At 36.4% G+C, this 27484-nt stretch overlaps 1 protein-coding gene across 1 annotated transcript; it reads left to right on the top strand.

Moving 5' to 3' along the window:
• The first annotated feature begins 555 nt into the window (after positions 1-555).
• On the top strand, positions 556-27400 carry tna (Zinc finger MIZ domain-containing protein tonalli). The gene is made up of 11 exons (XM_077446409.1): positions 556-665; positions 2935-3084; positions 22466-22640; positions 22722-23586; positions 23671-23803; positions 23884-24094; positions 24178-24524; positions 24610-24757; positions 24841-25200; positions 25289-25531; positions 25644-27400. Exons 1-11 carry the CDS (start codon positions 643-645, stop codon positions 25806-25808), a joined length of 2820 nt encoding a protein of 939 aa, XP_077302535.1. The 5' UTR covers positions 556-642; the 3' UTR covers positions 25809-27400.
• The last annotated feature ends 84 nt before the right edge of the window (positions 27401-27484 follow it).

Genomic DNA, 27484 nt, shown 5'->3' with positions numbered 1-27484 from the left:
GTACATAGTACAGTACATATTTTCATCACCACACGATAACTCAAGGTCAAAAAGTTTGTTTTGCGAATATGATTTGTGAATTGTGTGATGAATGTATGCATATATATATATATATATATATATATATATATATATATATATATATATATATATATATATATATATATATATATATATATTCATCCCCCGTGAGCAATCGTACGTACATATATGGCAAAGTTGGAATCGAATGCATGCATACATGTAAATAAATGGAGGAGAGACGCGGCTCGGCAAGCCGAGGAGTGGTGCGGTGCGGTGCCGTATCGAATATGTACGTACGTAAATCTGAAATGTAACGCATGCGCATTGGCAGCGGGGAGAGCGACGCGCAGCAAAGCGCTCGGCGCCGAGACGCAGACTGGCGGCCGTCGAGCTTTGCGGGGCGGGGGTGGGAGAGGGGGCGGCGGGGCGCGGCGGGGGGGGCAGCGGCAGTGCGGCAACGGCGGGCGGCGGGGAGAGGGGCGCGGGGGCCGGGGCGGGCGGGGGAGCGGAGGGGCGCGTGGAGGGGGTTCGGTCGCCGTCACCGTCAGTCGGGCAGTTCGTGTGCGGCCGCGCTTCGGCCGCTCGTGCCGCCCGCGCGGCCGCCGCTAAACGAGTCCGATGCTACACTACACGCCCTACAGGTACACGCCTCGCAACTCGCAACTCGTGCTGCAACTCGCACTCGCCCTTGCCCTCGCACTCGCACCACCGCTCGCTCTCGCTCTCGCACTCGGAACTTCAAAACTTCGAACGCTTCTTTGCCTCGGCGTTCGGCCGATTCGTACGCGAGTCGACCCTTCGCGGACGCGCCACGACCCTCGGCTCGCGAACGCCAACTCTTCAGTTGTTCAGTGGTCACCTGTTGTGTGGGACAGGCGAGTGAGCGAGTGCGCCAAGTGACCGATTTGAATTTCGCGCGCGCCAACTCTTCCGACTTCCCCCACCCCTCTCCCCTCCTACCTTCCTCCTCTGCCGTGAACTCGCCGTCGACTTGGAAACGTAAAATCACCGCAAAATTTCTCACAAGTAGAGTATCCTTCCTACAATGTTTATTTCACTGTTGACAGTAGTGATTTGTTTTTGTTTGTTTACCGTTGCGCGTGTTTGTGTGTGTTTGGAAAGTGACTCGGATTGCAGTGCCAAATTGTGACCTTTCTGGAATGCTCATCAGTGGTTCGAATTTCGCGGGCGATCCAGTGTTTACGTAACGATTGATGTATCGACGTGCGCATGCGCCGCATCTGTCATACGTTTTCAAAACGAAATCTTCGCGCTAATTTCGATTTGTGTTTTTTAGTTTTACTAGTGGTTCCACCCGGCTTTGCTCGGTGCTTGTAATGTAAACCGCTTTAATGTGGCTTATCTAACAGTGAACGTTCGTTTGTTTGATTTAATTCATTAAGAATATTTAACTCTACCAATAATAGCCAATCAGAAACGAATCACACACACACACACATACGACGATTTTTTTATATATATATATTAAAGTTACGTTTTATTTTTATTTAAACGTGAAATGTTTTTTTTTTTTGAATTTCGCGCGTTGACGCTTTGACAGTTGGCCTGCGCGCGCGCGCGTGTGCGACCATTAGACCGAAATCGATTTTGCAAATTTTCGCATTGAAAGTGCACACGTGTGGAGCTGCGATTAAGTTTATCGACATCGTCGACACTTTATGCAATTGTTTATGCGTTTTTAATGCGTGCGATAACGATGCACGGTTGCATTTTAGTCGAGACGCAAACCGGTTCGCATTATTTACGTTAATTTCGATTAACGGTCGCCCGGAGGCATCTGTCGATGCGTTTCGTAAACTCTAAACGCTGCAACCCATACACGCTACGAAGATAAAACTTTTTAATCGCGCACTAAAATTTAATCACAATACGAATTGTACGAGCCGAATATACATACACACAGCGATTATTTGTTTACTTTTTATCATTTTTTTTTATTAGTATTTTTTTTTTCGTATTACTATTTATTGTCGTAGATGTATATTTTAAAATACATTCGTTACAAATAAAATGCCCACGTTTAGTTTTCGTGTCCGTATCGATCCATTCCGTGCTAACGTTTTCGAAATACCAGTAGAAGTCGATTATGGCAACAGCCAAACGAGTGTAAGGATATATTCGTATATATCCCAAAATTAATATATATTTAATATATACAACCGCAAACGATTTCTACTGTGTTTTTCTTGAAAAGTGAAGATATTGTGAAAAAACGCTCAGTTCAGTATTCGTGTGCAATTCTTCTCAACGGTGATGTCAATTTGTGCAACGTTTACCCCAGTGCTTCGGTGAATCGGATTAAATATATAGTTGGTGCGTTCAGTGGTGTCATCCTAATTTCGGAACTACGGTTTTATATATATTATATATATACATGAAAATAAAGTCTAACAATTCAATCGAGTAAAACCGAAATAATAAAAATAAGTCCGTTTTGAATCGAACTATATGCCAAACTGAGAGATGCAGAAAGTTTGCTAGTTTGAAAAAAATGTCGAGTGCAGCTGTGCAGTTCACATTGAATGACCAACAGTTAATTTTTCTAGTGCATAACGGAAAAAAGGTCCTTCCTTATACCTGCTATGTATTTCACTACGAATTAAACAATATTTTCAAAGTTCAACTGTACAATTTTTAACAAAAACGACATGAATTTTTGATTTCAAACAACGGGTTTTCGGAAACTTTTGATTCTGAACAACAGGTTTCCGGAAATCAATAGAATGACACCACTGTGCGTTTGGTCAGTTGTTGGAAGGATTGCACACGAGAACGTTATCACACGATTGCACACGAAAACGAGAGGTTATCATCATCGGTGACACGAAAGCTTTTCGCCGGGCACGTAATCGTTGACAGTGTGTGAAGAGTGTGCTGATGGTGTTTCAGGGACTGGACGAGTGGCGGTCAGCAGCAGCAGCAGCAGCAGGTGGCTTTAGTGACCACCACGCTGTGGGGTTCCTCAGGCTCTGGCTCCGGCCCTCAGCCTCACCCTGACCATCATCTACCACCCGGAGGATATCGACTCTCCGCGCCCGGGTAAGTCTCTCTCTCTAAAACTCTTTTGGGATACCGGAAACAGTGAAAAGTGTCGAAAGTTTCATCATCCATATATCATCATCGTACTCCGATCTTAAACGTATCACGAATGATCGCTATGTCCTATGGACCAGTTGTCGTTGGGCCATCAGTCGTGTAAAAACACCCATAAGGGTGAAATCACACAGGGAAGCATGGCTCCCCCGCATATCGAAGTAATTTTTTCCATATATATGTACAAGACATAATGCTAAAAAAAATTTACGATGTTTGTAAAAAGTTAAGAAATTGTTTTGAAATTCGTATATTTATTTATTTATTTAATAGTTTTGGCATTACAGGAAGAACCTAATGCGCCACAATGGCCTACATTTGAAAAATATATTAAAAAAAAATATACATATATAGATCAGAAAATTCGACAATTCGTTACCTTACTTTGAAAGGGTTCTAACTAACAGTGAAAACAGGTGAAGTTAGAACCTTTTCAAAGTAAGGTAACAAATTGTGATGCATTTTTGGTTTGCATATTTTTTCTGTTCACTGAATGAACTGGGTTCCATCAGTGTTCAAAGTAAGAGAGCAAAATAGCCTGTAAAAACGTGTTTTTTTTTTTAAGAAAATAACTGCTCCCTAACTTAAGTTTAGTTTTGAGTCATAACTTGTGATTTTCAGTATTTTTCGAGATACTTATAAATTTCAATTTTCATTTGAGATTTTTTTACCAAATTCTGTAAAACAGGGGATGAGTGTAGTTTAAGAATGTTTTTAAATCGGTATAGCGTTTTTTTTTAGATCTGTTCGTGTCATTCCCAAGTATTTTTATTTATTTATACTTGGGAAAGGCGCCTGATAAGTGAATAATTTGATTTCATGTCTGCGGTTTCATAAATACGGTTGGAACTCGTTTATTCGGATTATATGGGGATTAAAAATCTGTAAGTTTTCGGTATACGTTCAGATGATCCAAATGAAAATAAACTTGCCTCTTTTTTTGTGTTTTTTTTTTCATCATAAGCTTGCTTTGCTTTGTACAATTCGGATCTACTATACCTACTATCAAATTTACATACGTATATATGTATGTACTTGACGTTTCTATAAACTTCCGCAAAATGCATACTTTTAATTTTTATCGAAATTTTGGCTCTCTATATGTTTTTTATTAAAAAAAATGCGTATTGTGCGTTATTTGCTTTGTATCTTATCTCGGATTGCTGAAATTGCGCACCGCATGAGAGATCGAGCAAAGGAATTTCATGGTTAAAATCGACATTTTTTAAAGAACTTCTCTCGATTATCTGCAATATATTATATCAGCGGCTCCCAACCCGTGGTACGCGGTTCAAAGTTGGTGGTACGCGAAAAAAAAATAAGTAATGGCGGACATGCAAGAATGAATGATTTACAATCATAAATAGAAATATTTTTATATAATTAATAAACATTATCTTAATTAATCATAGTCGACGTCAATATCGAAATATCGAACATCGACGTCGATGGTCGAAAATCCGGCAATCGATACCGTTTTATAAAAGATAATTATAGAAATACATAGATTGAATGCAGCTCCAGACTTAAGGGTATATCTGGCATCATTTTAACCGAATTTAAAAAAAATATATTCCTAGAAACAAGCACAAGAATCTCACTAAATTTATTTTGTAAGGAGATTTAATTAAGAAAAGAAAATAAATTATTAAAAAATTATCAGTAATATAATTAAATTTCTTAACAAAACAGATCCATTGCGTCTACCCTGTCTTCACATTCCTTACCATGCAAATACTATATAATTACACTTGCAATAGCAAATTTCATGAAATACAATCATTTTCATACGGTGGTACAATTTATCGTAATGTACTACCAAGTGGTACGCGAATCAAAATAGGTTGGGAACCGTTGTATTATATAATAAGAAGTGCTAATCAATCGAAATGACCTGTCCGCATTGACCTGCATCTGATTATCGGCCCGACGCGCAATGATTTTCATCTGTTGTTGAAAACAGCGAACCAGTTTTCGCTAAGTGTACATATCGCAACTAGTCCTGTAGACGAGAGGCAAAAAGAAAATACAGGTTTAGCTGTACGTACATACTTTCACTGGGTATCCTCGCTGTGGGACGCCAATTTGTCACGGTTATCATCGTACAAGGTGTCAAATGAGTGCCCCTTGTCCTAGTCGTAAGTGGTCATCATCACGCCTCTTACCTCGTCTCCCCTTTACCACTTCGAGGATTTGATCCCGTGGTCGGCTACCGTGGCTGATGGTATCTCTCTGGTCTTTGGGTCTGGTCTTTTAGCGTCACGCTGCTTGATTACGCCGAGTTATAGCAGGTCGTGGTAACAGACCGTGAATTTTGAAGGGTCTCCTGCACATTTCACCCACCTTCAATGAAGCCCTATGAAGTGACGATGATTCACCCCTGTCGAATTGTTATTTAATGAAGGGTCCTCGCTATTGTCGGCCCTTCGAACGCCTTCTGTTATTGTCGACGATTCCTCACCATCTAAATTTTAATTATCATTTTTGTGCAGTGCACTATAGCTTCTACATAATTTAATTGGCGACTGATCATATTTCGGAATTCACGTGACACACTTGCACAAATTATTGGACGTAATTGTTGTTTAATACAAAATATGTATCTGTTGATATGATAAGGTAATACATTCCAATATTAGATTTATAGTTGAATGGTTACTGTTGACGATTAATGATTCGTTACAATAAAAATATGTGTTGGATTTTATAGATAATGTGATAATCCGTGCTTGTGTTTTTCTTAGAATTAATGGGTTGCGTGTGAAATTGAATACATAATTTGAACGTGTTATGCATATACATATATGTAGCTACGACTGGACTATTTAATTTTGGCACAAATGAAAATATAATTGTAATTTGTTAGGTAGTATCTAATCATCATCGCCATCATTTACAATCATCCACCATCCACTGCTGGATGAAGACATCCTTCCTAAAACGCTTCCAATCGTCTCTGTTTTCCGCAACTCAACCATTTCACCCAATTTTTACTTTATGTTTTTTTACTGTCGTCCAATCATATTTATGTCATATAATCATATATTATATGTCGTTCAATCCTTGCTGCCTTTCTGTTACCCTTTTACATTCTCTCGGGTACCATTCCAGCACTTCTTTTGTCTACCTTTCATTCATTTTTCTAGCTACGTGACATTGCCATTTTAATGTCTTCATTTTCTCTACTATATCCACTACCCTCGTCATACTTACTACCCATATTCCCACGTATTCCGTTTCCTATCTCGCCTCGTAATGCTGAGCATTTAGCGTTCCATACTTCATTGACTGCATTGGACTTTGTCTGACTATCTAATAAATTGAGCACAATATTACATACGCGTTATATAAGATAAGCCATGTCCGTAATAAACAAAATATAGATCAAATTACTTTTCTATGTTAATATGTTCCTGATATACCATATTCTGAAATATACTCAGGAATATTGATTTATTTTCAGCGTTAAATAGTTCATGTATAAAAAGTACACATTTGTTCTCGCATGCATATCTACATACATAGTTTAGGTTGTGACTCTTAATTCATACTACAATTGCAATTGCAATTGCAAAGCGCGATAATGTTTACGACAGCAATTACTATTATTACATGGGAGTATACATATTTTTATGAAGTCATGATGCTTAAACGTGTATCATTTTCAAATGTAAACACAAACCATCGTGAAACATAGACGCGTGTAAACAAGAGCGATAATTCGTCGGTTTGTCTGTGGGTCGAGAAGGGCGACAAAAACTCGATCATGGGAAGTCATATATGTACATGTAATATACAGTGTGGTGTTCTAGTTCGTTTTTTGGGGGTTGTCAGAGCTCTAGTCGACTGCTTTGTTTGACTATGCTCAAACCGGAGGGGTTGATTTGTTCGTATCTTCCGGCCGGCATATGTCCACATTGCCCTGAACTTGCACATGTTCCACAAACGCACATGCATCGACCTACCGCACAACTGCTACGAAATGTATCGAACCCACTTATTTTGACTTCGTAATATGTTGACTCATCCGACGATGTGCGTTTTGGGCAGTTCGGTTCACTCACAATCGACAAATGTCCCATTTTTAAGAGTTAAATTAAATGCGGTAAATTATCCCGTACGTTAATGGGGAGAATCCTTATATTTTGTGTACATCTACGATATGGTATTGAATGGGTGAAGCGAAATTGTCTACTTATATATTTGTATATTTACTTAAAATTTGGGTTAGATAATTTTTGTCGGGCATAATTTACCTAATTATATTTATTTGATGCGCAATTTATCTTATTCTAATGCGCAAATGATTCGTTTTCAGGAGCTTTTTTTTAAATGCACCACTAAATGTCTGTCCATACCTATCCAGCACAAACCGGTAGCAGCAGGTATCCTGCAATTACGGACAGTATTATTTGGTACATTCTATATGGACGCTGATGAACAGATCTTAAATCGTACCCATTTATTTATACTAGCCTCGTCTATACTTCATTATCAATTGTGAATTATAACTTAAAGGGCAGATGGAAACACTGCTCACATACATGCAATCATGGACCTTGCGACATTGTACATACTAGATGCAGCATTTGACATGCAGCAAATCGACCTAATGACCATCCGATATCCGATAATTTCTTTATGTACTACTTAAGGTTCCTCATTAAAAAACTAAGGTTCATTATTTGATAATATTATTCGCAACCTTCTACTTGCGTATTTTCGCTACAGTGAATTATACAACTGATTGTAAATATGTATACATATATGAGCCGGTTCAGTGGCTCAAACCTTATATTTCGTATCGAGATCATTAGACTTTCGTGTTTGTGCATATTCAAAGTAGAGGTAATGGATTCAACCAATTTCGATTGGTAATATATCTATCTAACCATGTGGATTTGATCTTTCATTTCATGCTAAACATTTGTTCATATGTATATCAAATCGTACAATTTTGAATATCAAAAATTGACTTACATAAATCAATAATTACATACAAAATAAAGTGAAATATATACTTATGTGTAGACAAATATATCTTTCTGATCATTTTAACCCTTAAAAAATGAAATTTTTTGCCATTGTGAATTATTTGGTCAAAATTTCAAAGTCTCCTAGTGGTTGAAATTCAGACGAATTTCAAAAATTGTTTTGCAATATTATAATATCTAATAATACAATTTCAAGTCATATTAAGGGGCACATACATACATATGTTTGTTCTCCTTTACCAATTAGTGATCGATTTCAAGTAAAGCAGAGATTCTGTTAAATAAAGCGAAATAATACCAAAGGTGTGTAACATGTAACTTGTAGGTTGTTGGAAAGTTTACTGACCGTGAAAGCTTCTTATGCTAATTCTTCTCAGCCATGGAGGTACCTGTTCATATCGTATGCTATGAAAACCATATAAATTACAACTTGCGAGCTAATAAAGTGTATCAATCAAAAAATTCATGAAGGTCATGTATGTATGTATATTGTCGGTCTTTGAATTTTTTGAATTAAAAATGATATCCTTTATAAGGATGTGCGGAAATCACATTATAACCCACACGTTTTCCTTATTAGCAAATTTTACGATCGAAAATCTAAAAATTACTATTATACAATTGTATTAATTCATTCAATCCAGTTCTATTTCGGTACAATGAAATCATTGTTCAAACAATTTCTGTCTTAAGTCCAAAAATTTTAACTTGAAATTTGAATTTGAATATTTCGGCTACGTTTACAATTGTCCTTTTGTTTGTAATCACTATAGTCTCAACAACCCCTTTACTTTTATTAGGTAGATTATGCTATCGACATTATTGTCGAGCTTTCGTTGTTTGTTTTCAATGAGTGGTCGTCTATTTTGACGTTCCATTGAAAGTCGAACGCGTGTTGATTTTAACACATTGCGGGCCGAATCGTCGTGACCGTTTTCAATTTCACGCCAAGTCGAGCCGTACACATGTAGGACACACTTTATTAAATACACTGTATTTAATTTGAGGATGTAAATAATTCGACGCGACCGCAAAGAGCAGGTGTTTCTGCTCGAGAGCTTCACGCACGAGCCGCAGCTTTTGACCCTTAAGCTCCCCGCACTCGAGCTTTGCGATTCCACAAACGACAAAGAAATATCCCCCAATGCTTTTACATATATATGTATGTACATATGTATATTTGAAATATTTGGACGTTTGCCTATCGCTCTTTTTTTAGTTTTTCAGATAGTTTGCTTTGTTTTTATGAAGCGCTGTAGGAAATTTCATAAGAGGTACTTTTATTCGTGCTTTTATTTAGGTACATACATAATTATACTGTGGTAAACCAATTGCAAAGGGAGGAGAGGGGGAATCGTCATCAGAAAATTTAATTTTGAATGCGAATTTTAAATGAATACGACAAATTTCCGAAATTTTAAATGAAATAATAAATGCAAAGACATTATTCGCCATTACTCGCCTTTGAATAAAAAAATTCAAAATATAGACCGTTTAGAATTCTATCGATTATTTAATATTTTTAATTTGAATTTATACTCATTTCGGTTATCATGTTCTTCTTGCGTCGTATTAAAAACGAATAAATACTCATTATTGTTTATTTATAGTATATTTATCTTTTTTCTATAACACCATAACGTATGAACATACAAATAACTGATGAAAATTGAAATTGTTTTGTATATTAAACATGATTTTTGAGGGAAAAAAGGGGCGCCAAATTCAAGCTTTTGCCCCAGGCGCAAATCAATCTACTATTTACTAATTGATCCTCTGAATATGTATTATATATTACATATTGGTTGGTGAGATTTAAATCATAAATATCAAATCTTACAATAGTTTTTTTTACCAGAATTTATATAAAAAGTTGATGAATTGGTATGTGAATTTTTGGTACGTGCAGTCAACCCTCCTATAGCGCGCTGGGTTAATTTCTCAAGAAAACGGAGAGAATACAAGAAGGCAAAAGGAAAATATGAAATTGTATAAAAACGTCATCCGCTCACATTTTCATTTTTTTTGTTTATTTATTTTGTTTCCTTACATTTCTTGCGTGTTTTTGCCGAGCCAATCCAGGTCGTTATAAGAAAGTTGACTGCAAAAAAAGTGGATTAATTAAATATGTCAAAGTATCGATTGTATGTTTATTCAAATTATTACGCTATTATTATTAATTGATTAATTAAATATGTGTTGATTTAGCACGTTGCTCTTTTTTTTGCACGGTTATGCTCGAATGATATTTATGTAGCGTCCCATTTGTCACATTTTAAGAATCATTAGGTGACGCTTTTTGAGGTAGGGGCAAACAGCGTCTATTCTATTATATTATATACGTATATATGTATGTATACAGACAATAATAATACAACCCGATTTTGCCGGTAAATAATGCACATGCGGAACAACAACCCTAATTCACGAGTCTCGACGCGCTATTGGTCCTTTGGCGTTGACATGTGTTGATTTCAGCAACACGCACGCTCCTGCGCCCTCGCAATCAAAGGGTTAACTCGTATAATATACCTATATGTTGGGTAATATATCCATGCTGCGGTCGCTTTTTCCAATTTTAATTTATTAATCTTCCGAGTATTTAATTGAAGCGTCATTGGTGCGTCAATTTAAGTGTCTCGGTTTAGTCCATTAGCGCTGCGGGAGTATGTATGGGGGTTGATGGTGGTTCAATTAGTTTAGGGGGTGGCACTCGATCGCCCTCCCACGCTTCTTCGAGCCTGGGGTGAAGCTGTCGGCTCGTATAGGATTTTTCGTTGAATCGTTTTACCCCGATTTGACCCACTTTTGCGACCTTTTACTTCTGCGAAAACTTTCTTCTTTTTTTGCTAAGTTTTTGCGTATCAATTGCCTTAATTCATAGACGATGGTGGCATTTATAAGTATGTGCATCTAAAATGGGTTAAACCACACTCACAGAATTTATTTTCTTGAGTAAAAATACCTCGTCTGGCACAAAGAATAATATAAAACCTTGGATAAAAACGTAGTCAGTGATCGATACTTAGTACCTAAAAAAAAATAGCCGAATTTTATCTCGATCTTAAAAACTTCATCTATTGATCATCGTATTTAGTATGTAGATAAAACAAAAATTAGGTGAATTTCCCCTTAGTCAGTAATTTTATTGAAGTTTATCTTCCACTGGACAAAGATAGATATTTATTTGTTTATCCGTTATACAAATCTATAGTTTTTAATTTTAGTCATCAAATTTGTTATCATGGTACTTTAACTTATCGTAGACGGTTTTTGGGAGGGTTAAAAATTTGTTAAACTGTTTTTGTTTTAATTTTAATAACGATTTGTATATTTAATTCGTACTGACTAACAGAAGATCAGTGTCGTTACTAGGTTACGGTTAATCAAGCTTCGACCACAGGCGCCTATTCATTAGGGGCGCTTCGAACTATCGTTCGACAAACATATCCGCATATTTTATGAAATTACAATGCATCTTTTTTTTTTCTTCTCAAATGTAAACTTTTCCCGTATCGAATAACCGACCGCTCAAAAACGTAACGACTCTATCGTTCAATAACTTAACACACAAAGAGCGCACATCTAGATTATAAAGATCGAGCTCTCGACGATATGATCAACCATAAATAATGAGTTCAAAACGTTGCGACGCAAGTTTATACGTTCTGTGGCACACAGTGTAGCGTACACAATGAAAAGCCTCGTATTGATTCATACAAATTCATCCAGGGGTTAGGCGCTTTCATTATTTAACAGAGGGGTGTTTAGGGGCTGTCAATGACTTGGTAATATGGGGTTTGTTACCTTTGTGCGTGCGGAAGCAGTTCGCAACATTTTTTTTCTGTCCCGTTAAATGTTACTAACGACTTCCTATCCGTTACTCATTGAGTTTAAAATCATTGAGCAAACTATAAGTGCTCTTCGATACTTGCAAATTCTTCACGCAATCTGTATTATATAATTTAACCGTATTAAAATTAATTTTATTAAAAAATTAATGCATTATTTACAGTTTGAAAAACCGTGTTTGTGCTGTATAGACTTTGCTTACACACGAACATAATCGATACAATACGGAAGAAGAAATATTGTTGGGATCTGACCCCAACGCTTGTACAACGCGCCATTGTTGTCGTGTTTGTCGCTTGCTTTCAATCCGATCGTTTTAACGGTTGGTTCATATTTGTCACAGATAATAACCTAATTTGACTGTTTCTTCACGAAGTCAAGCTTAGACTAACAAATTTCGTAAAACTTCAATTCAAATTCATTACAATGCTCATAATACTTATTGTTAAACACAAATTGCTTTCGTATTGATTCATACATAATACTTATTGTTAAACACAAAGTTTCATATCTGAATAGAAGAAAAAGTAATACTATTTTAATATCAACATATTGGGTTGAACGTTTTTGTCTCCAATTAACGTAAAGATATATCTAGATGAACCTCGAGCAATTTGTCAATCGTTGCAATTTCTCAACGACAAATAAGATTTTTGTTTACAACACAACACAGTCTATACCATGGTTGTAGCCAGGGGCGCCAGCCCCTCTTAATTAAAAAAATAGTACATATTTTGGAAAATGAAATGACCGTCGAGAAGGAAGTAAAGTGGTAGCAACCAACATGGTCGAATCGGTCCCAACGCTCTGGATAGCAACCCAAACTTCACCATGTCGTAAAGCCCCTACAGGATGATTAATTAATTTGATAATTTTGTCAAAAATATACATAAAAATATCGGAAAGTCGTTATTCTAATTCAACTAGTTATTCTAGTCGTATGAATTCACTGAATAATTTTGGTCTATACATTTTAATATGTATGTATGTGTCGACAAAGTTTGGCTTTTTTGTCAATATGATTCCAAAATTGCGTTTGACAAAATATTTTTTTGAAGACAGAAGATTCTCTGAAACCCTCTTAGTTAAGATATTTGTCTCCCTCTATGATAAATTTCTTTGCTAGACACCTAACGAAAGATTTATCCACCGACAAATGTCTCCGTGAATGCCCACTTTTATTAGATTCATATATATTATATGATACAGTCCAAGTGTTCACTCTGGTTCGTCCATTAAAACGCCAAGTATTTGAAATGAGAAATCGCATTCCAACATTCAATGCTAATATTCAAAATATCGCAAGCCACGATAAGCATGCATATATGGAGAATGAAACAAACGATTGAGAATTTTTAAACTTATGCTCTATGAGTCTAAAGCCCGGACCCTGAGGGGGCTGTATATTGTTCAAATGTTGTAAATGAATTGTTTAAGGTTTTCCGAACCTTTTTTACAAAGGATTTACAACAATTGAACAATAAACGGCACGCTTCCGGTCCTACCTCTACTTATGACTAATAGTTGGTGCATGAACAGACTAGCTCGTTTGTCAATTTGTCCTTTTGTGTACACTATAACTGGCCAGGTTGGTTCGTGTATGAACAAATTATTATGTTCATGAGCGAACGATAAATGACTCATGTCCTCACGATGAAACATCTTTTTAAGATATCATTGTAATTATCCACCTAATAACGTCAACTTATTTTTCTCTCGTAAAGTTAGAAAGACTGGGCCCAAATTGGTTGTAAAACTCTGCGAATACAGAAATTTAGGATCGAACAAGTTCAACACTGGTATTTTCACCGGTCAATAAACGAATGATTGGCACGGCATACCTTTGTGTCGAACTTGAAGTGAGATTTAACATTCTTTCTGTGGGCCTTTTAGCTGTTTATTACCTGCTACGATGACAATGGTGCAGCCGACAACGAATGTTCCAGAAGTGTGTTCAACACACCAAGTCCCATGTAGGCACAATATATACTTAAAATTTTTGGTCGAGTTTTTCAACCTTTTCGCCGCATCTGAACTACCTGCACCAATCATGAATGAAACCGTGGCAAGGTCGCGTCTACTATTCATCACGAGCGTGCCAAGTCTAGTACATGGTTAGCAACGTCATCGTCCCTGGCGCAAACGACTCTTCCACTTTTAGACAATTTTAAACTTTTTTCAGCCAGTTTAACACTCTCAATATTTCCAACCGTGCCAAACATAACATTCAGCTTGATACATCACGAATCTTACATAGGTATAGCTTTTTTGATCGATCAATTTCAATGGTACATATTAAAATATTTTCTATATTTGTATTCGGCTTTTTTATACTTGACCAAATTGAAGAATTGTCTCAACTTAGTACTTATATGTCCTTTCATTTTTGCAATATAAATTAGTATGAAGTATAAATGCTATGCTACATTAAGGTAACCATTTGTACTGATTTTACCAGGACAGTACTTGTTTTTTTGGATATCTGTCCTGGTAAATCGTGAGATAAAATCAGTACACTTTTTTATGTAATAGAATTTTTTTATCTAATAGATGGATACATATACAAATTCTTCGGCGAAAATTATGGCTCCTACAAACATATTGGCAAATTAGTCAAATGTTGTTTTCGTTTATCAGCATAAAATGCACCAGTCGACGGATTTTTTACTTTGATGAAATTAAATGTTGAAACCTTAAATTGTTAACTAATCACTCTACTATAATTTTAACCAGTTTTGTGTAGAATTTTGTAGGAGCATTCTATTAAATGAATTCATTTTTGCAAGCCTCTTATTACTAATAAGTTATTAGTCATTAGTTTGCTTTCGCAAAAGATTGAGCTAAAATTCCTAGTCTTCAAATCGTTTTGAAACTTTGCCATTTTGTGCGGTTTGATCATTTCATAAATATGCGTCCATGATTCTTTTATCTTCGTTTTAAATAATTGAAGTATTTAGAAATAGGTTTTTGGAAAAAATCACCTTATGCTACATACATATGTATATATATCAGACTTTTATAATGATTGGTCATTAATACAGTTTACACACATTTAAAACCTGTCGAATAAAATTGGTAAAACATGGAATTGTGACATTAAACACCAAACTAAGTACACTACATATCAGTGTAATTTCTGTAATACATAGTTTGCTTGACGTGTGATATGATATCACTAAAGCCCGGACCCAGAGCGCGCTGTTCATTGTTCAAATGTTGTAAATGCATTGTTAGTTTGCTGAACCGTTTTTACAAAGCATTTACAACAATTGAACAATGAGCGGCGCGCTTTGGGTCCGTACTCTAGATATCACACGTCAAGCAAACTATGTATTACAGAATCCAGTAAAATTTTTACCTATTTGGTTTTTTTTTTTAATTTAGTTAAATCAAAATTTAAATTGCGGCTTTTCTGATGTGTTCGCATTAGAGTGATTTTCAAAATGTAGGCTTTCTATCGGATATGGCACGCGGAAGCGCCATGAGCGAAAGCGGCCGTTCTTGACGCATCGCACCTCGCGTTTTGCACTCATCTTTTTTGCTCTGGTCTGGTCGATACTCCACTTCAGGACCGTCAGGTATGTGTGTCGCTGAGCAACTTATTTTCCTTTTTTTTTGCCCCATTATAATAATGTGAACACTTTTTTTATTCCTACCAAATTCACAGGGGACAGACTCATTCGCAGATCTTTTCTTGCAACGCGTGTATTTGTGTTGATGCTTTTTTGGACTTGGTCCATCTTCTGAGTTCGACTATTTTGAACATTTATCGAGTCCATACAAAGTCCATACTAAGTTTCCAAAAATTTGGTTGGGGATTCGTATTGTTTTCTAAAATCGTATGCGATGAAAATTTATGTTAAAGTTTCTCTCGTTGTTCGTTTTTCATCATTAACTGTTGGCTAAAAAATCTTTTCACAACCTTTATATAATGTGTTCTAAAATAAAGGTCCATTTATATTATCCGGCACTCCACGTCAACAGCTCGGCACAACACAGTATAGCACTGCACGGAAAAGAACATTTCTATTCATACTATATAGCACCGCCCGTTTTCAGCACGTTCATGCTTGTTTTGGATGAGTGCAAAGCAAAATCGGCTTACATATACATTGCAGAGCGCGACAATACGGCGCAATGTTGCTTACGTCGTATCGTCGATTCAATATTATCACAATATATAACGTTTCCGAAAATATTCATATGCACATGGCAGCACTTTTGTTGGTACGGGTTCACTCGTCTCTATGACGTCACGTCATGCATGAATATTTCCACAGTGCCTAAAAAAAATTGGTTCTGCTTGATACGTTTCGGTGACATGTACTGCTGTATTATATGAATAGATCGTGTCGGTTGCTACTGCAACGAATACGTCACATACAAATTATGATATGATTGTCTCTATATAGAATATACTGAAGAATATTTTTCGTACTTCTGTTAACCTGCAGTTGCCGGCTTGAGCTGTACTGGTATAAACGAACCTTTAAAACATAATTGTCACACATGTGCTTACGTATATATTGTTTTTTTTTCTACCAAATAACACAGACAAACATACCTAAACATGATATTTATATTCATTATCCTTGCATTGTATTTTTATTGTGGCCAGATTGGATTCTTGAATGATTATTTCATAACAATCAAACTCTTCGATTCGGGTATTTTGTATTATCCATATGCATTTTTATTGATACTTTGGTGACCTACCGTAATGTTATCTAATCTCAAATGAAATTCGAATTTATCTGTATATTATCAACACTTTCATAAGCGTACCGGAATAATTATATATTGATCTGATATTCGTTGTATTGATTATGTTTTCGCTTGAATATTTTGCGTTGTACAGTTTTATAAATTAAGTTTTGCATCCAAGTGCGATTTCCTCGATTCTTCGAGGTCACCGAGTGACGTCAGCTATGCTGCGTTCTTGCAATCGAATTAACATGATAATCTCGAGTGAAAATTTATTGAGAAATTTTTTCTTTGATCGTGCGTACGTCGTGCGCGACGACCCCGTTCCGAATTTTAATTTTCGTGCAATTATTAGTATTATAAACAAATACAACAAGCGACTAATAAATATGGGACGTGGCGTGATGGTATCCATCGCGTTGAACACGGTCGATTACAACTAACTGTAATCATTCGAACAAGGTTTGTTTGTTTGACGACCTGAACGTGGCAAGGTGAAAACAGTCACACCGATGCGTATGTAACTATGACTACTTATTCATTTATTATAAATTCTTGTGAGAAAATTCGAAAAATCCTTCACTCGACGATAAAGGGACAGGGGTGTCTTGCATCGCTGACTTTCGTTTGTTGGGTAACGAGTGCACCAATAGAACCAGAAGATTAATCTAATTTATCTAGAGGAATGTTAATAACTGCCTGGTGTGTTACATATATGTATATATACATAAGTGTAGATCCATGTGTCGGTTCGTAATTGTGTGAGAAACGTATCTAACACACTCCTAGTGTCCGACGAAGAATTCTCATATAGAAAGTGGTACGCGACTTCGAACGCCACCATTTACTTTCGTAACAAACAATACTTTCATTCGAACTTTGTTTTGCTCTCGTCATTATTATCTTCTTTTTGTATTGTTGTTTGTTTGGCGACACGACGACCTCAGACTGTGCCTGGACTTTCAAGGTGCACTCGCTTCTGATCGGTCCGCGTGGACCAAAAAAATGTGGAAGAACGTCGTCTTGCGCGACCATTGACCATGGAAACTTCCAAAACGAATTTTTCAATCATGTATGTTAAGGTGATGTGTCGTGATAATTTTTTTTTTGCTTATTTTTCATATTTTTGAGGACAAACGTCGCCAACAGTTTGCTCATCAATAATTTTGCAACTTGCACTTGTGCAATTCCGCGTTAGCTACATACACATATTTACTGTATTTTATAAAACATTCACGTTGACAAACAATAATATGTTGATAGACGTAACTACCAATTAGTTTTAGAACTATGTAAAAGTGTTACAACTTGTTTTCAGAACGTCCTCATCTGAACAGTATTTTTTGTTGACTATTGTATCGTACCTGACCTGCCTTCTTTTTTAACCCTCATTTTAGGAGGTATCGGAACATCACTATCTAAATCTAATGTGGCTCAATCTATTTTATAAAATGTTTATTAATTTTTCACCAGTTCTATTTGAGATGAATTTTATTGCATGATTCGTGTGCAATTGATAGTATGGCTATGCTTACATTCACAAAATGATAAGACTCATTGAAATTGCTTGTACTGACCCTGCATGAGGTCATCCATTCGTGTAATGGCCTCGAAGTCTTCTTGAAACTGTCGCTTTCAACTGGTGGCTTCGCCGTTAATCTATATATGTATTTCTATTAATTAATTTTCATAAACCACTTCGAAAACTCCTGTTTCAGATCGACCTATGCATGTATTATACATAAATTCAAACTTTTGAATTTGAGTTTGTCTCAGGCTTATTATATTTTCTAGACCACTCTTATATATTTTGAATTTTTAAATACCTCGTCCTTATCACGAAAGGTTGGGTTTGACTTGAAAGCCGGATGGTTTGCTGTCGGCTTGGATCTTCACCATCTTTTTTGGGGCAACTTTTTCTTCTCGGAAAAGGCACAAAGCTGCGACGATTCGAATACTACAGGCATAAATATTTGGATACCAACAAATGGTCCTCGGATCTTTTTTTGTTGTCGCAGGGCACAACAACGTATACCTCCAGATGCCGAACTTGCATCCAGGTCTGAGACCAAACGAAAGAGAGAGAGGGAGACGGGAAAAAAAGAAGAGAGAAAACTTCATCCTCGTCCTTTTTATTTATGACCGCTTATCGTTTTGGGGACAAATGGACGCCCCGTCACCGCCTGGCGAGATGCTGTGACATTGCTCGTATTTATGACTAATTTCAAAGTCAGTCCACAAGTTGTTGTGCATGAAATTGTACAAACTTGTCTCATTTGTTTTGCACCAAACCCATCAATCTTTTCTCTTGCGTTAACATTCAATTCAAGATTTATTATCCGGTCCATTCAATGACTCCCGTATCAATGCACTGATTGCACTTGCTTCAAACGTAATATTTTTCTTTCACGTCTGGTGTATTATTATTTTATTATTTTGATTATACGCCCTGTATAGAGTGTGTATAATGTGAGAAACAAACATCAATAAATTCATCAAAGCACTCCCCTTCATATTATAAACGTGACCATTCACCCCCATAGCTTTCGAAAAGAGAGTGAGATGGAGCTTTCGTCGATGAGGGCATGTGCCCAAGCTTATAGCGTTCATCATTCCCCATGACGAAAGCTCTGCCTCCCGTTCAATACGACACGTATCCCTTCCACTTACGCAGCCATCGAGCTTTATTTAACCATGATCATGGTAAAAGGCCCTATTGTGCCTTTTTTTGCTTGTCGACTGCGACAAATGCAAGCCAAAGCGAGACGGCCAACAAGGACCACCCTACATCTTTAGCTCACGTGTCACAATATATAAACGTTGTTTATGTTAGTGTTAATTTTTAACTTACATTTAATTTAACAAAAAGTTTTTGAAGCTTGTATAATAATTTGGGTCGTTGAGTGGACTACACTGTGTCAATATGAAGTTTTCATTGACCGGATTTTCAGTTTTGCTTGTTTGGCCTTGCGGAGCGCATCAATAGTGCATAGCTCGCTGCAATTTTTGTTTTACCTCCATAATTGAATTAACCTCTTCTCGTCCGCTTGATGTATTTTTGATGTGCCGTTCGGCGTTGTCCGCGTCATATCCATTAATTAATTCGATTAGACTTAATTAACCCCATTGAGCCTTTGGGGCATGCTATCAACCCCGTTTTGTTTCCCCCCTTTCTCCTTTATTTAACCCACATGATGCAGTGTATGTTTACTTTTTTTTTAAAGAGCGCGTGTGTGAACGTGCTTTTTTATCATTATTGGATGCACATGCATACTTGACACTTGTGGTTGGCTACAAAATTTTCCCAAAGTATTCCGCTTGTCTGTGGATCGTCTTTGTTATTGTTTACGTTGATAGATCATCGTACACTTTTTTCATCATTTCCGTCAGTGATGTGAACGCATAGTTATCTCAGAGAGAAGTTCGAGAGTATGGTGGTTTTAAAACTTAAATACAAAGATTTGTTTGATGTACAATAGTTACCCAAACGAATATAGTTATAAATTATAATATTCACAAATGATCATAAACGTGATTGTAAATTTTTCTGATTACAACCTATGTACATATGTACACTGCAAGATTTGAGGACTTGCAAATTAACGATTATGGTGTCACGTTAGCATTTAGGATAAGATGTTTAATATTCCATCAATGATCAATTTGTGTCGTATTCTAAAAGTTTAAGTGGTGTTATTAAAAATGTTGCACTGAAACATGCTCATATATTTAGATTTGAGTAAGTATACTCTGTTTATCAAATTTGATATTGTGTAACGTATCAAAATCGGGTTTCGTGTGTTTTTGTTTGTGGTATAACACAGTTCCTCCCTCGGATATCGGAGATCAAACTTTGTGCTTTTTCGCTGTGTTGCATGGTGCATCGTGCTGCTGCACACACATCGATGAAAGTGCACTGAGGGAGTAGTAGTACCAATTGATTCATTGTGGAGATCCATTGTCGCCTGGTCGGGGCACCCCCCTCCGTTAACAACAACCCCTTGCACAACCTACCCCTACGGGAATATGTGAGCTGGCCGGTTCACATGAATCCTGGCCTCACAGCAGCAGCCGAAAAAAAAACGTTTCCCTTCACAAAAACAGGGGTAGTACCTTGCACATATTTTTGTATTGATTTTTTCTCGATATATGTATTTGCGTCTTTCTTGGTCCACCCCAAGAGCGATTGTCGGCCAAACTGCTGTCGATTGAATGTTATTTAAAACTTCAAATAGAAGTCAAATAGTTTGAGGTTCTTCTTAAATGATTTCTTATTTTGGATTTTATAGAGACAATACTGACAAGTGGTGGTGATGTAAAGAAGTGTGGCAATATGGGACACGAGTATTGATTTGTTGCAAGATGCCGGCGAGGCAAGACTGATTGGAGTTGACTGGTCGGTGATGATATTGATGATGATGATGATAATGGTATTGATGGAGGTGAGGAAAAGAAGATGATTTATACAAAACTAAGAATGTGAAAATGTGTACATAATTATGGTTACGTGGAGGGTAGGCACTTCAGATGTTTAGCTGCTTGTGGGGGAAGATTTTTATAAAAATCCTATTTTTACGGATTTCCTGTCAAGTTTTTTTTTAGTTTCCGTACTATGTAAACCTTTTATTTTTCTTTGTTTTAAAATCTTCTTTCGTATTTTTATTTTTTTATTTTTCGTATTTTCGGCGAGCTAAATACTGATTTAAATTAAATGAAGTTTTGAGCAATGTTCTTGTATCAATGGAAATATTTGTTGGCCATCTATGTGTGTATGTACAGTGCAAAGATGTGGATCAGGTAGCAGCCTCTTTTATTGTTAAGATTTCGTGGGTACATTTTTTTGTGTCCTTTGATTTGTTTCTCAAATACTTGACAAATTCTACCATTAACTAAACTTCGCAAACGTTTCGATTTTTTTATTTTTGTGCCCTCAATGTATCGATATTATTTAATGTTTCTTTTTTGACATACGTACATGCCACTGCGGATAAAATTTCAACACTCCCTATTTAGACTATTTATAACTATCGCACTAATAATATTTAGAGATTTGTAAAATATCCACTTAGGGAAGCTCCTTTTGAGCTATAGATGGAAAAAAATAGACAACCCCAAAGCCAAGAACTGTTACAAAATTAGCCACCATAGGGTAGAACGTTCTTTTTTTACATCACGTTTTTTTCGTTTCCTGGTGTCCCAAGTGTTTCCAAAATGATGTTAAAGATGAGCAAACGTAGCTATAAACCAAACATAAACAACTTTATGAGTGTATGATTTAATCTTGTGTATAGTCAAGACTAATGGGTGAATTGCCTAATTAACCTTGGAATTTATCAATCACACGCTATTTTAGTAGGTTCAAAATTTGCATGAAATCTTATCTTACTTCTTTTGTTTGGTTGTTATTTGTTATTACAATAGAGAGCTAAATTGTATTATTTTGGAGGCGTATTACTCATATGTTTACAAATGTTTTAAGAATTACTACCCAAATTGCCGAATGTGCTGCTCATGTCAATAGTTAGAAAAAAATACGTTTTCAGAAAATTTTATATGACTTTAAATACCATGAAATAGTATAATCAATTTGGTGATTTAATTTATATTAATTAATTGTTAGTTTTGGTCCCTCCATTGAATTACAGATATGTACATATACATATATATTTTTCAAATATTTTTTCTGTTTAGACTTTGGTGGATTTATATCATTGAATTCATTAATTTAATTATAGATGTTTTTTTTTAATAAATTTAAATATATTTTTCATTTACAGGTATGGGGGCATGCCTGCTGCGAGCGGCATGAGTGCGGCGGGTGAGGCAGGGCAATACGGCGCAGGGCCAGCACTTTCGACGGCCGCCATGGTGGCTGCTGCAGCCACAGCTACTGCTACAGCCACTGCAACTGCAAGTGTAGTCGCCATGCAGGAGGCACAACCTTTCAATCAAGTATGTAGCTCCAAAACAATCCCAATATCTACGTTAGGAGAGTGAAACCTTCAAGTTAACACACTATATTATCTATTCTAGATGCAAAACAACATGGGTATGGGAAATCCCCAGTACAGTAATATGAATGGCTATGGCCAACAGCGAAGTCACAATCCTAATATGTCGTCGATGGGAAATATGGGAGGAATGGGTGGTATGGGTGGAATGGGCCAAATGGGTGGTAACCCAGCCATGAACGGTATGAATCCTAATATGAATCCTAATATGAATCCTATGGCCCAAATGGCGAATATGGGCATGGGAGGTATGCACGCCAACATGATGCCAGGTCAAATGGGTCCTGGTCAGATGTCGAATATGTCCGCCATGGGAAAAATGGGTCCCGGTAATTATCCTCGGAGGCTTGCACCTTATCCCTCACCTGCAATGCACATGAATCAAAAGAGACAACAGGGATACATAAATACTGGACCAGGCACAATGCAGCCTGGTTTCAATCCCAACACACCTCAATATCCCACCGGTTACGGCAATGGCCGACCGGGTTTCCAAAACCAATATCCTCCCCAGCAACCACTAGGACCGAGCGGGAACTTTGGTCCTGCAAGTATGAGAGGTGCCGGAATGAGACAGAATACACCACCCTACTCCGCACAAGGACAATACTTCAGTAATGGAGGAATGGGTCCTGGTCAGTTTGCTGGTCACCACCAATCGAGCAACGGTGGTGCGTATGTCGGCCAGAGCGGGCAGTATGCAGCTGCTGGTCAATTCCAACCTGAAGTTGGTACCATGAGAAGCAATATGACGTATCAGCATAGTCCCGTACCTGGGAATCCTACTCCACCATTAACACCTGCTAGTAGTATGCCTCCGTATATTAGTCCCAATGCTGATGTCAAACCAAATTTCAACGAACTCAAACCTCCCTTGCCAATGCAAAGTAAGTATTGCTCTCATACTTATTAATCAATATAAAAATTAAACTGTGAAAGTTATTATTAAAAAATATTTTTTTGCTTTTTAGATGATGAGTTGCGCTTGACTTTCCCTGTTAGAGATGGAATTATCCTCCCACCGTTTAGGCTAGAACATAACTTGGCTGTAAGCAATCACGTTTTCCAATTAAAACCGACAGTTCACCAAACTTTAATGTGGAGGTAAATATACCTAACTTATCCTGTATTAAATAGTAACTATTCAAACATAACTCCATTTAATTGGCATCACTATTTTTCAGATCTGATTTAGAACTCCAATTAAAATGTTTCCACCATGAAGATAGGCAAATGAATACCAATTGGCCAGCAAGTGTGCAAGTTTCTGTTAACGCTACACCTTTAATTATCGATCGTGGTGAAAATAAAACATCTCATAAACCTTTGTACCTGAAAGATGTGTGTCAGCCAGGCCGAAACACGATACAAATTACCGTTTCAGCATGCTGTTGTGTAAGTATTGCTACATTATACACATACTATCCAATTAAAATGAATAACGAATAAAATTTTAATTTATTTAATTTTTTTTGCAGTCACATCTATTTGTTCTGCAATTAGTGCATAGGCCGAGCGTCAGGAGTGTTTTACAAGGACTTCTGCGTAAAAGGCTATTAACAGCAGACCATTGCATTGCCAAAATTAAACGCAACTTTAGTCAAACTAGCACTAGCAACGGTGGTGGTGGTCCATTAATGCAAGATAGAGATAGAGATGCTGTGGAGCAGACTGCGTTAAAAGTTTCTTTGAAGTGTCCGATAACATTTAAAAGAATAACTTTGCCTGCCCGAGGGCACGATTGCAAACATATTCAATGTTTTGATTTGGAATCATATCTACAACTTAATTGTGAGCGAGGCTCCTGGAGATGTCCTGTTTGCAAGTGAGTTCAATTAAATTCTGATAAATTTATTATAAAATTATATGAAAATAAAAGGTTTATGTCATTTATTTATTTTATTTTTCAGTAAACCTGCACAATTAGAAGGATTAGAAGTAGATCAGTATATGTGGGGTATTTTAAATACATTAAATAATTCTGATGTCGAAGAAGTCACGATAGATAGTGGAGCTAATTGGAAAGCTGCTAAAAACCCAACCGTTCCCGGAATCAAGGTAAATATTGTTTAAATTGTAGTTTAAGCTTGATAGACAAAATAAAAATTCGTGGTAACTCATATTTTTTTTATATTTTATAGCAGGAAGATGACAGTAGTGATTCTTGTGCTGGTAAACGAGGAAAAGCAATTTCACCGGGCTCGATGACTCTTCCCACAATGAACAGTTGGGATATGAATCAAGCTCTCTCACCTTATCTTCCACCTGACATGAATACCATAGCAAATGGTTCAATGATGACATCATCGTATGGCAATGGAGGCAACGGTCATGGAAGATCAGGAAGTGGAAATGGCCAAAATAATTATGAATTTGGCGTTAACTCCACCGGTCCTGGTAGCAATGAGTATTCCGGAGGAGGTGGTCCTCTGTCGCATTTAAGTGATAGTGTCAATTCCTTGGATCCATTGAATGCAATGGAAAAAAGCCTTAACGAACAGGTAAGCTTCCTTGATATATCTTCAATATATATTTAATTATGTTGTTAAAAAAAATGTGTATTTGATAATGAATCTAATTATGTTTTAGATGCCACACACACCTCATACTCCCCACACTCCACACACACCTGGTGCTGGTGGGGGAGGCGGCGGAGGTGGTGCACACACTCCTGGTTCTGCGCACACCCCTGGTGGTCCACCCAGCGTACCCCCCTCCGCCGATCAGCAACAGCATATTTCATCAACCCTCACTGATGTCGATATTCCTTCTGACCTTAATTTTGATCCTGCGGCTGTTATAGATGGTGAAGGAACTAACGAAGGCTTAAATGTAAGTACCATCATATACATATATACATACATATATAATATTTGTTAGACATTTTTAACTAGTTGAATTTTGTGATTTTACGAGGCTTATTTTATTTTGTTTTAAATTTTAGCTATTACCAGATAATGTAGTCGATCCCATGGAATTACTTTCGTATTTGGACCCCCCTGGTGGCTTGGGCGATCTCCTCGCCACGCCGCCTTCATCCTCCAGCTCAGCTCATTCACACCCACACCGGGCACCTTCATCGGACGATATACTAGCATTATTTGAGTGACTAAGCCCAAAAACTGGCCTTCGTGACCAGCGAAAGACTAAGACTATATCGGATGCTGAGTGTGATGATATTCTCGCATTGTTTATGTAGACACAAAATCGGTTTCGCTGATTATGGAAAATGTGATTTATATGTATATTAAAAATTTGCTAATTTTTTCTACAAAAACGGAAATGAAATTCTAACCTTTAATGTGATGATTAAAATCTAAATAAGTGTGGTGTCTTTACATAAACATTTTTTTTTATTTTGATGTTGATCCACAAACAGACTTTTCGTCAGTAATTAGAATGTCCGCCATTGCTGAGGGATCAATATCATGGTCATCTTCACTTCATATTGAGTTGAAGAATGCCAAAACCATCGTTAGTTGATAATCGCAAGTGAAATTAACTGTTCTATTTTCTAAGTGAGTTTCCTCGATATGTTTTTAAACACATATCAATTGTGTGATGTAATGAACTTTATGGCCATATTTAACAATTTATGCTCTCTTTGATAATGAAATAACAAGTTTTTACTCAGATGTAATCAAAATTTAATATATCGAATCACGAAAAGTGTTATTATTTACATTCATTGTGATATGGATATAAAAAGAAAAACAAAAGCAAGGATTGAACTCTGAAAAGTGGCCATAGACATAATGTTACGCGCAATAAAGTTCCTCAAGAGGTGAAGAAAACATTGAAGCTGTTCCTAGTGTTGTGCGGATGATACCGAGGAGTATACGCCGCCATTTCATTCTAAACAAACTAGGCTAAAACCACAAAAGTTGATAATTGATTCACTAGTAATTTTATTTTATTTACTGACTTAAAAGTATGTTTTAGATTTCACATTCTAAAGTTTGTTAGTATGTTGATATTAGAAATAAGAAGGGTTTTTGAATGGATTTTATAGTTCCTAAACTGAATCGGTGAGAACTATAACGTTCGGTATTTGCAGTGATGTAATATATTTCTCGTTGGTTTGTAATGTGTACGAAGATATGTGTATGTCTACTTATATTCAAATATGAGACAACTAGTGGAGCTAATCTATGAACTTTAAGGTGCTATTTAAAACATTTTCAATGCGGAATTTTCCTAGTAATATATAGATATGTACATACATTTGTATGTACTATTAATCGAGAGATGCAGGCGAAATATATACAATTCAAAAATTTGCAAATCGCTATTGCAAAAAATATATATTACACTTTGAAGTTCTTAATATGCTAAAAATCTCCAATTTAATGTTTGTATACATATATACATATCTTTGTATACAAACTTGTACATAAATTTGTGTCGCGAATGTAAATTTTTATGCTTTGTATGATTGCTTGTATGCGAGTCGTCAGTCGTGTGAAATGATTGTGAACTTTAGAAAACGAATATTGTAATTTTTATTTTAACATAATCAAAAAGTGCAAAAAATCGTTTTAAATTATTTTGCAACATTGTCATATTGAAATTTGTATTATTTGTACATATTTATGGATAATTAAGGATATTATAATAATGATTAGCGATGAAAACATGGCAGATACTTATTAAATGGCCAGTTTAGACTAGTATTATTAACGAATAAAACAATTTATATAGAAATTACATATTATAAAATATATATACATATATATATTATTAAAAAACAAAATAAAGTATAAATCCATAGTTTTTAGCTGTCGG

This window comes from Arctopsyche grandis, chromosome 1 (genome assembly GCF_051622035.1).
Source record: "Arctopsyche grandis isolate Sample6627 chromosome 1, ASM5162203v2, whole genome shotgun sequence".
NCBI classification, from domain to species: domain Eukaryota; kingdom Metazoa; phylum Arthropoda; class Insecta; order Trichoptera; family Hydropsychidae; genus Arctopsyche; species Arctopsyche grandis.
This window is presented reverse-complemented; position numbering and strand designations above follow the sequence as displayed.

Bases quoted from the DNA above. Each gene is read 5' to 3' on its own strand.
- tna (XM_077446409.1), top strand. From the start codon at position 643: ATGCTACACTACACGCCCTACAG. The intron at 666-2,934 runs GTACACGCCTCG...ATGGTGTTTCAG, and splicing joins CTACACTACACGCCCTACAG to GGACTGGACGAGTGGCGGTC. The intron at 25,532-25,643 runs GTAAGTACCATC...TTTAAATTTTAG, and splicing joins GAACTAACGAAGGCTTAAAT to CTATTACCAGATAATGTAGT.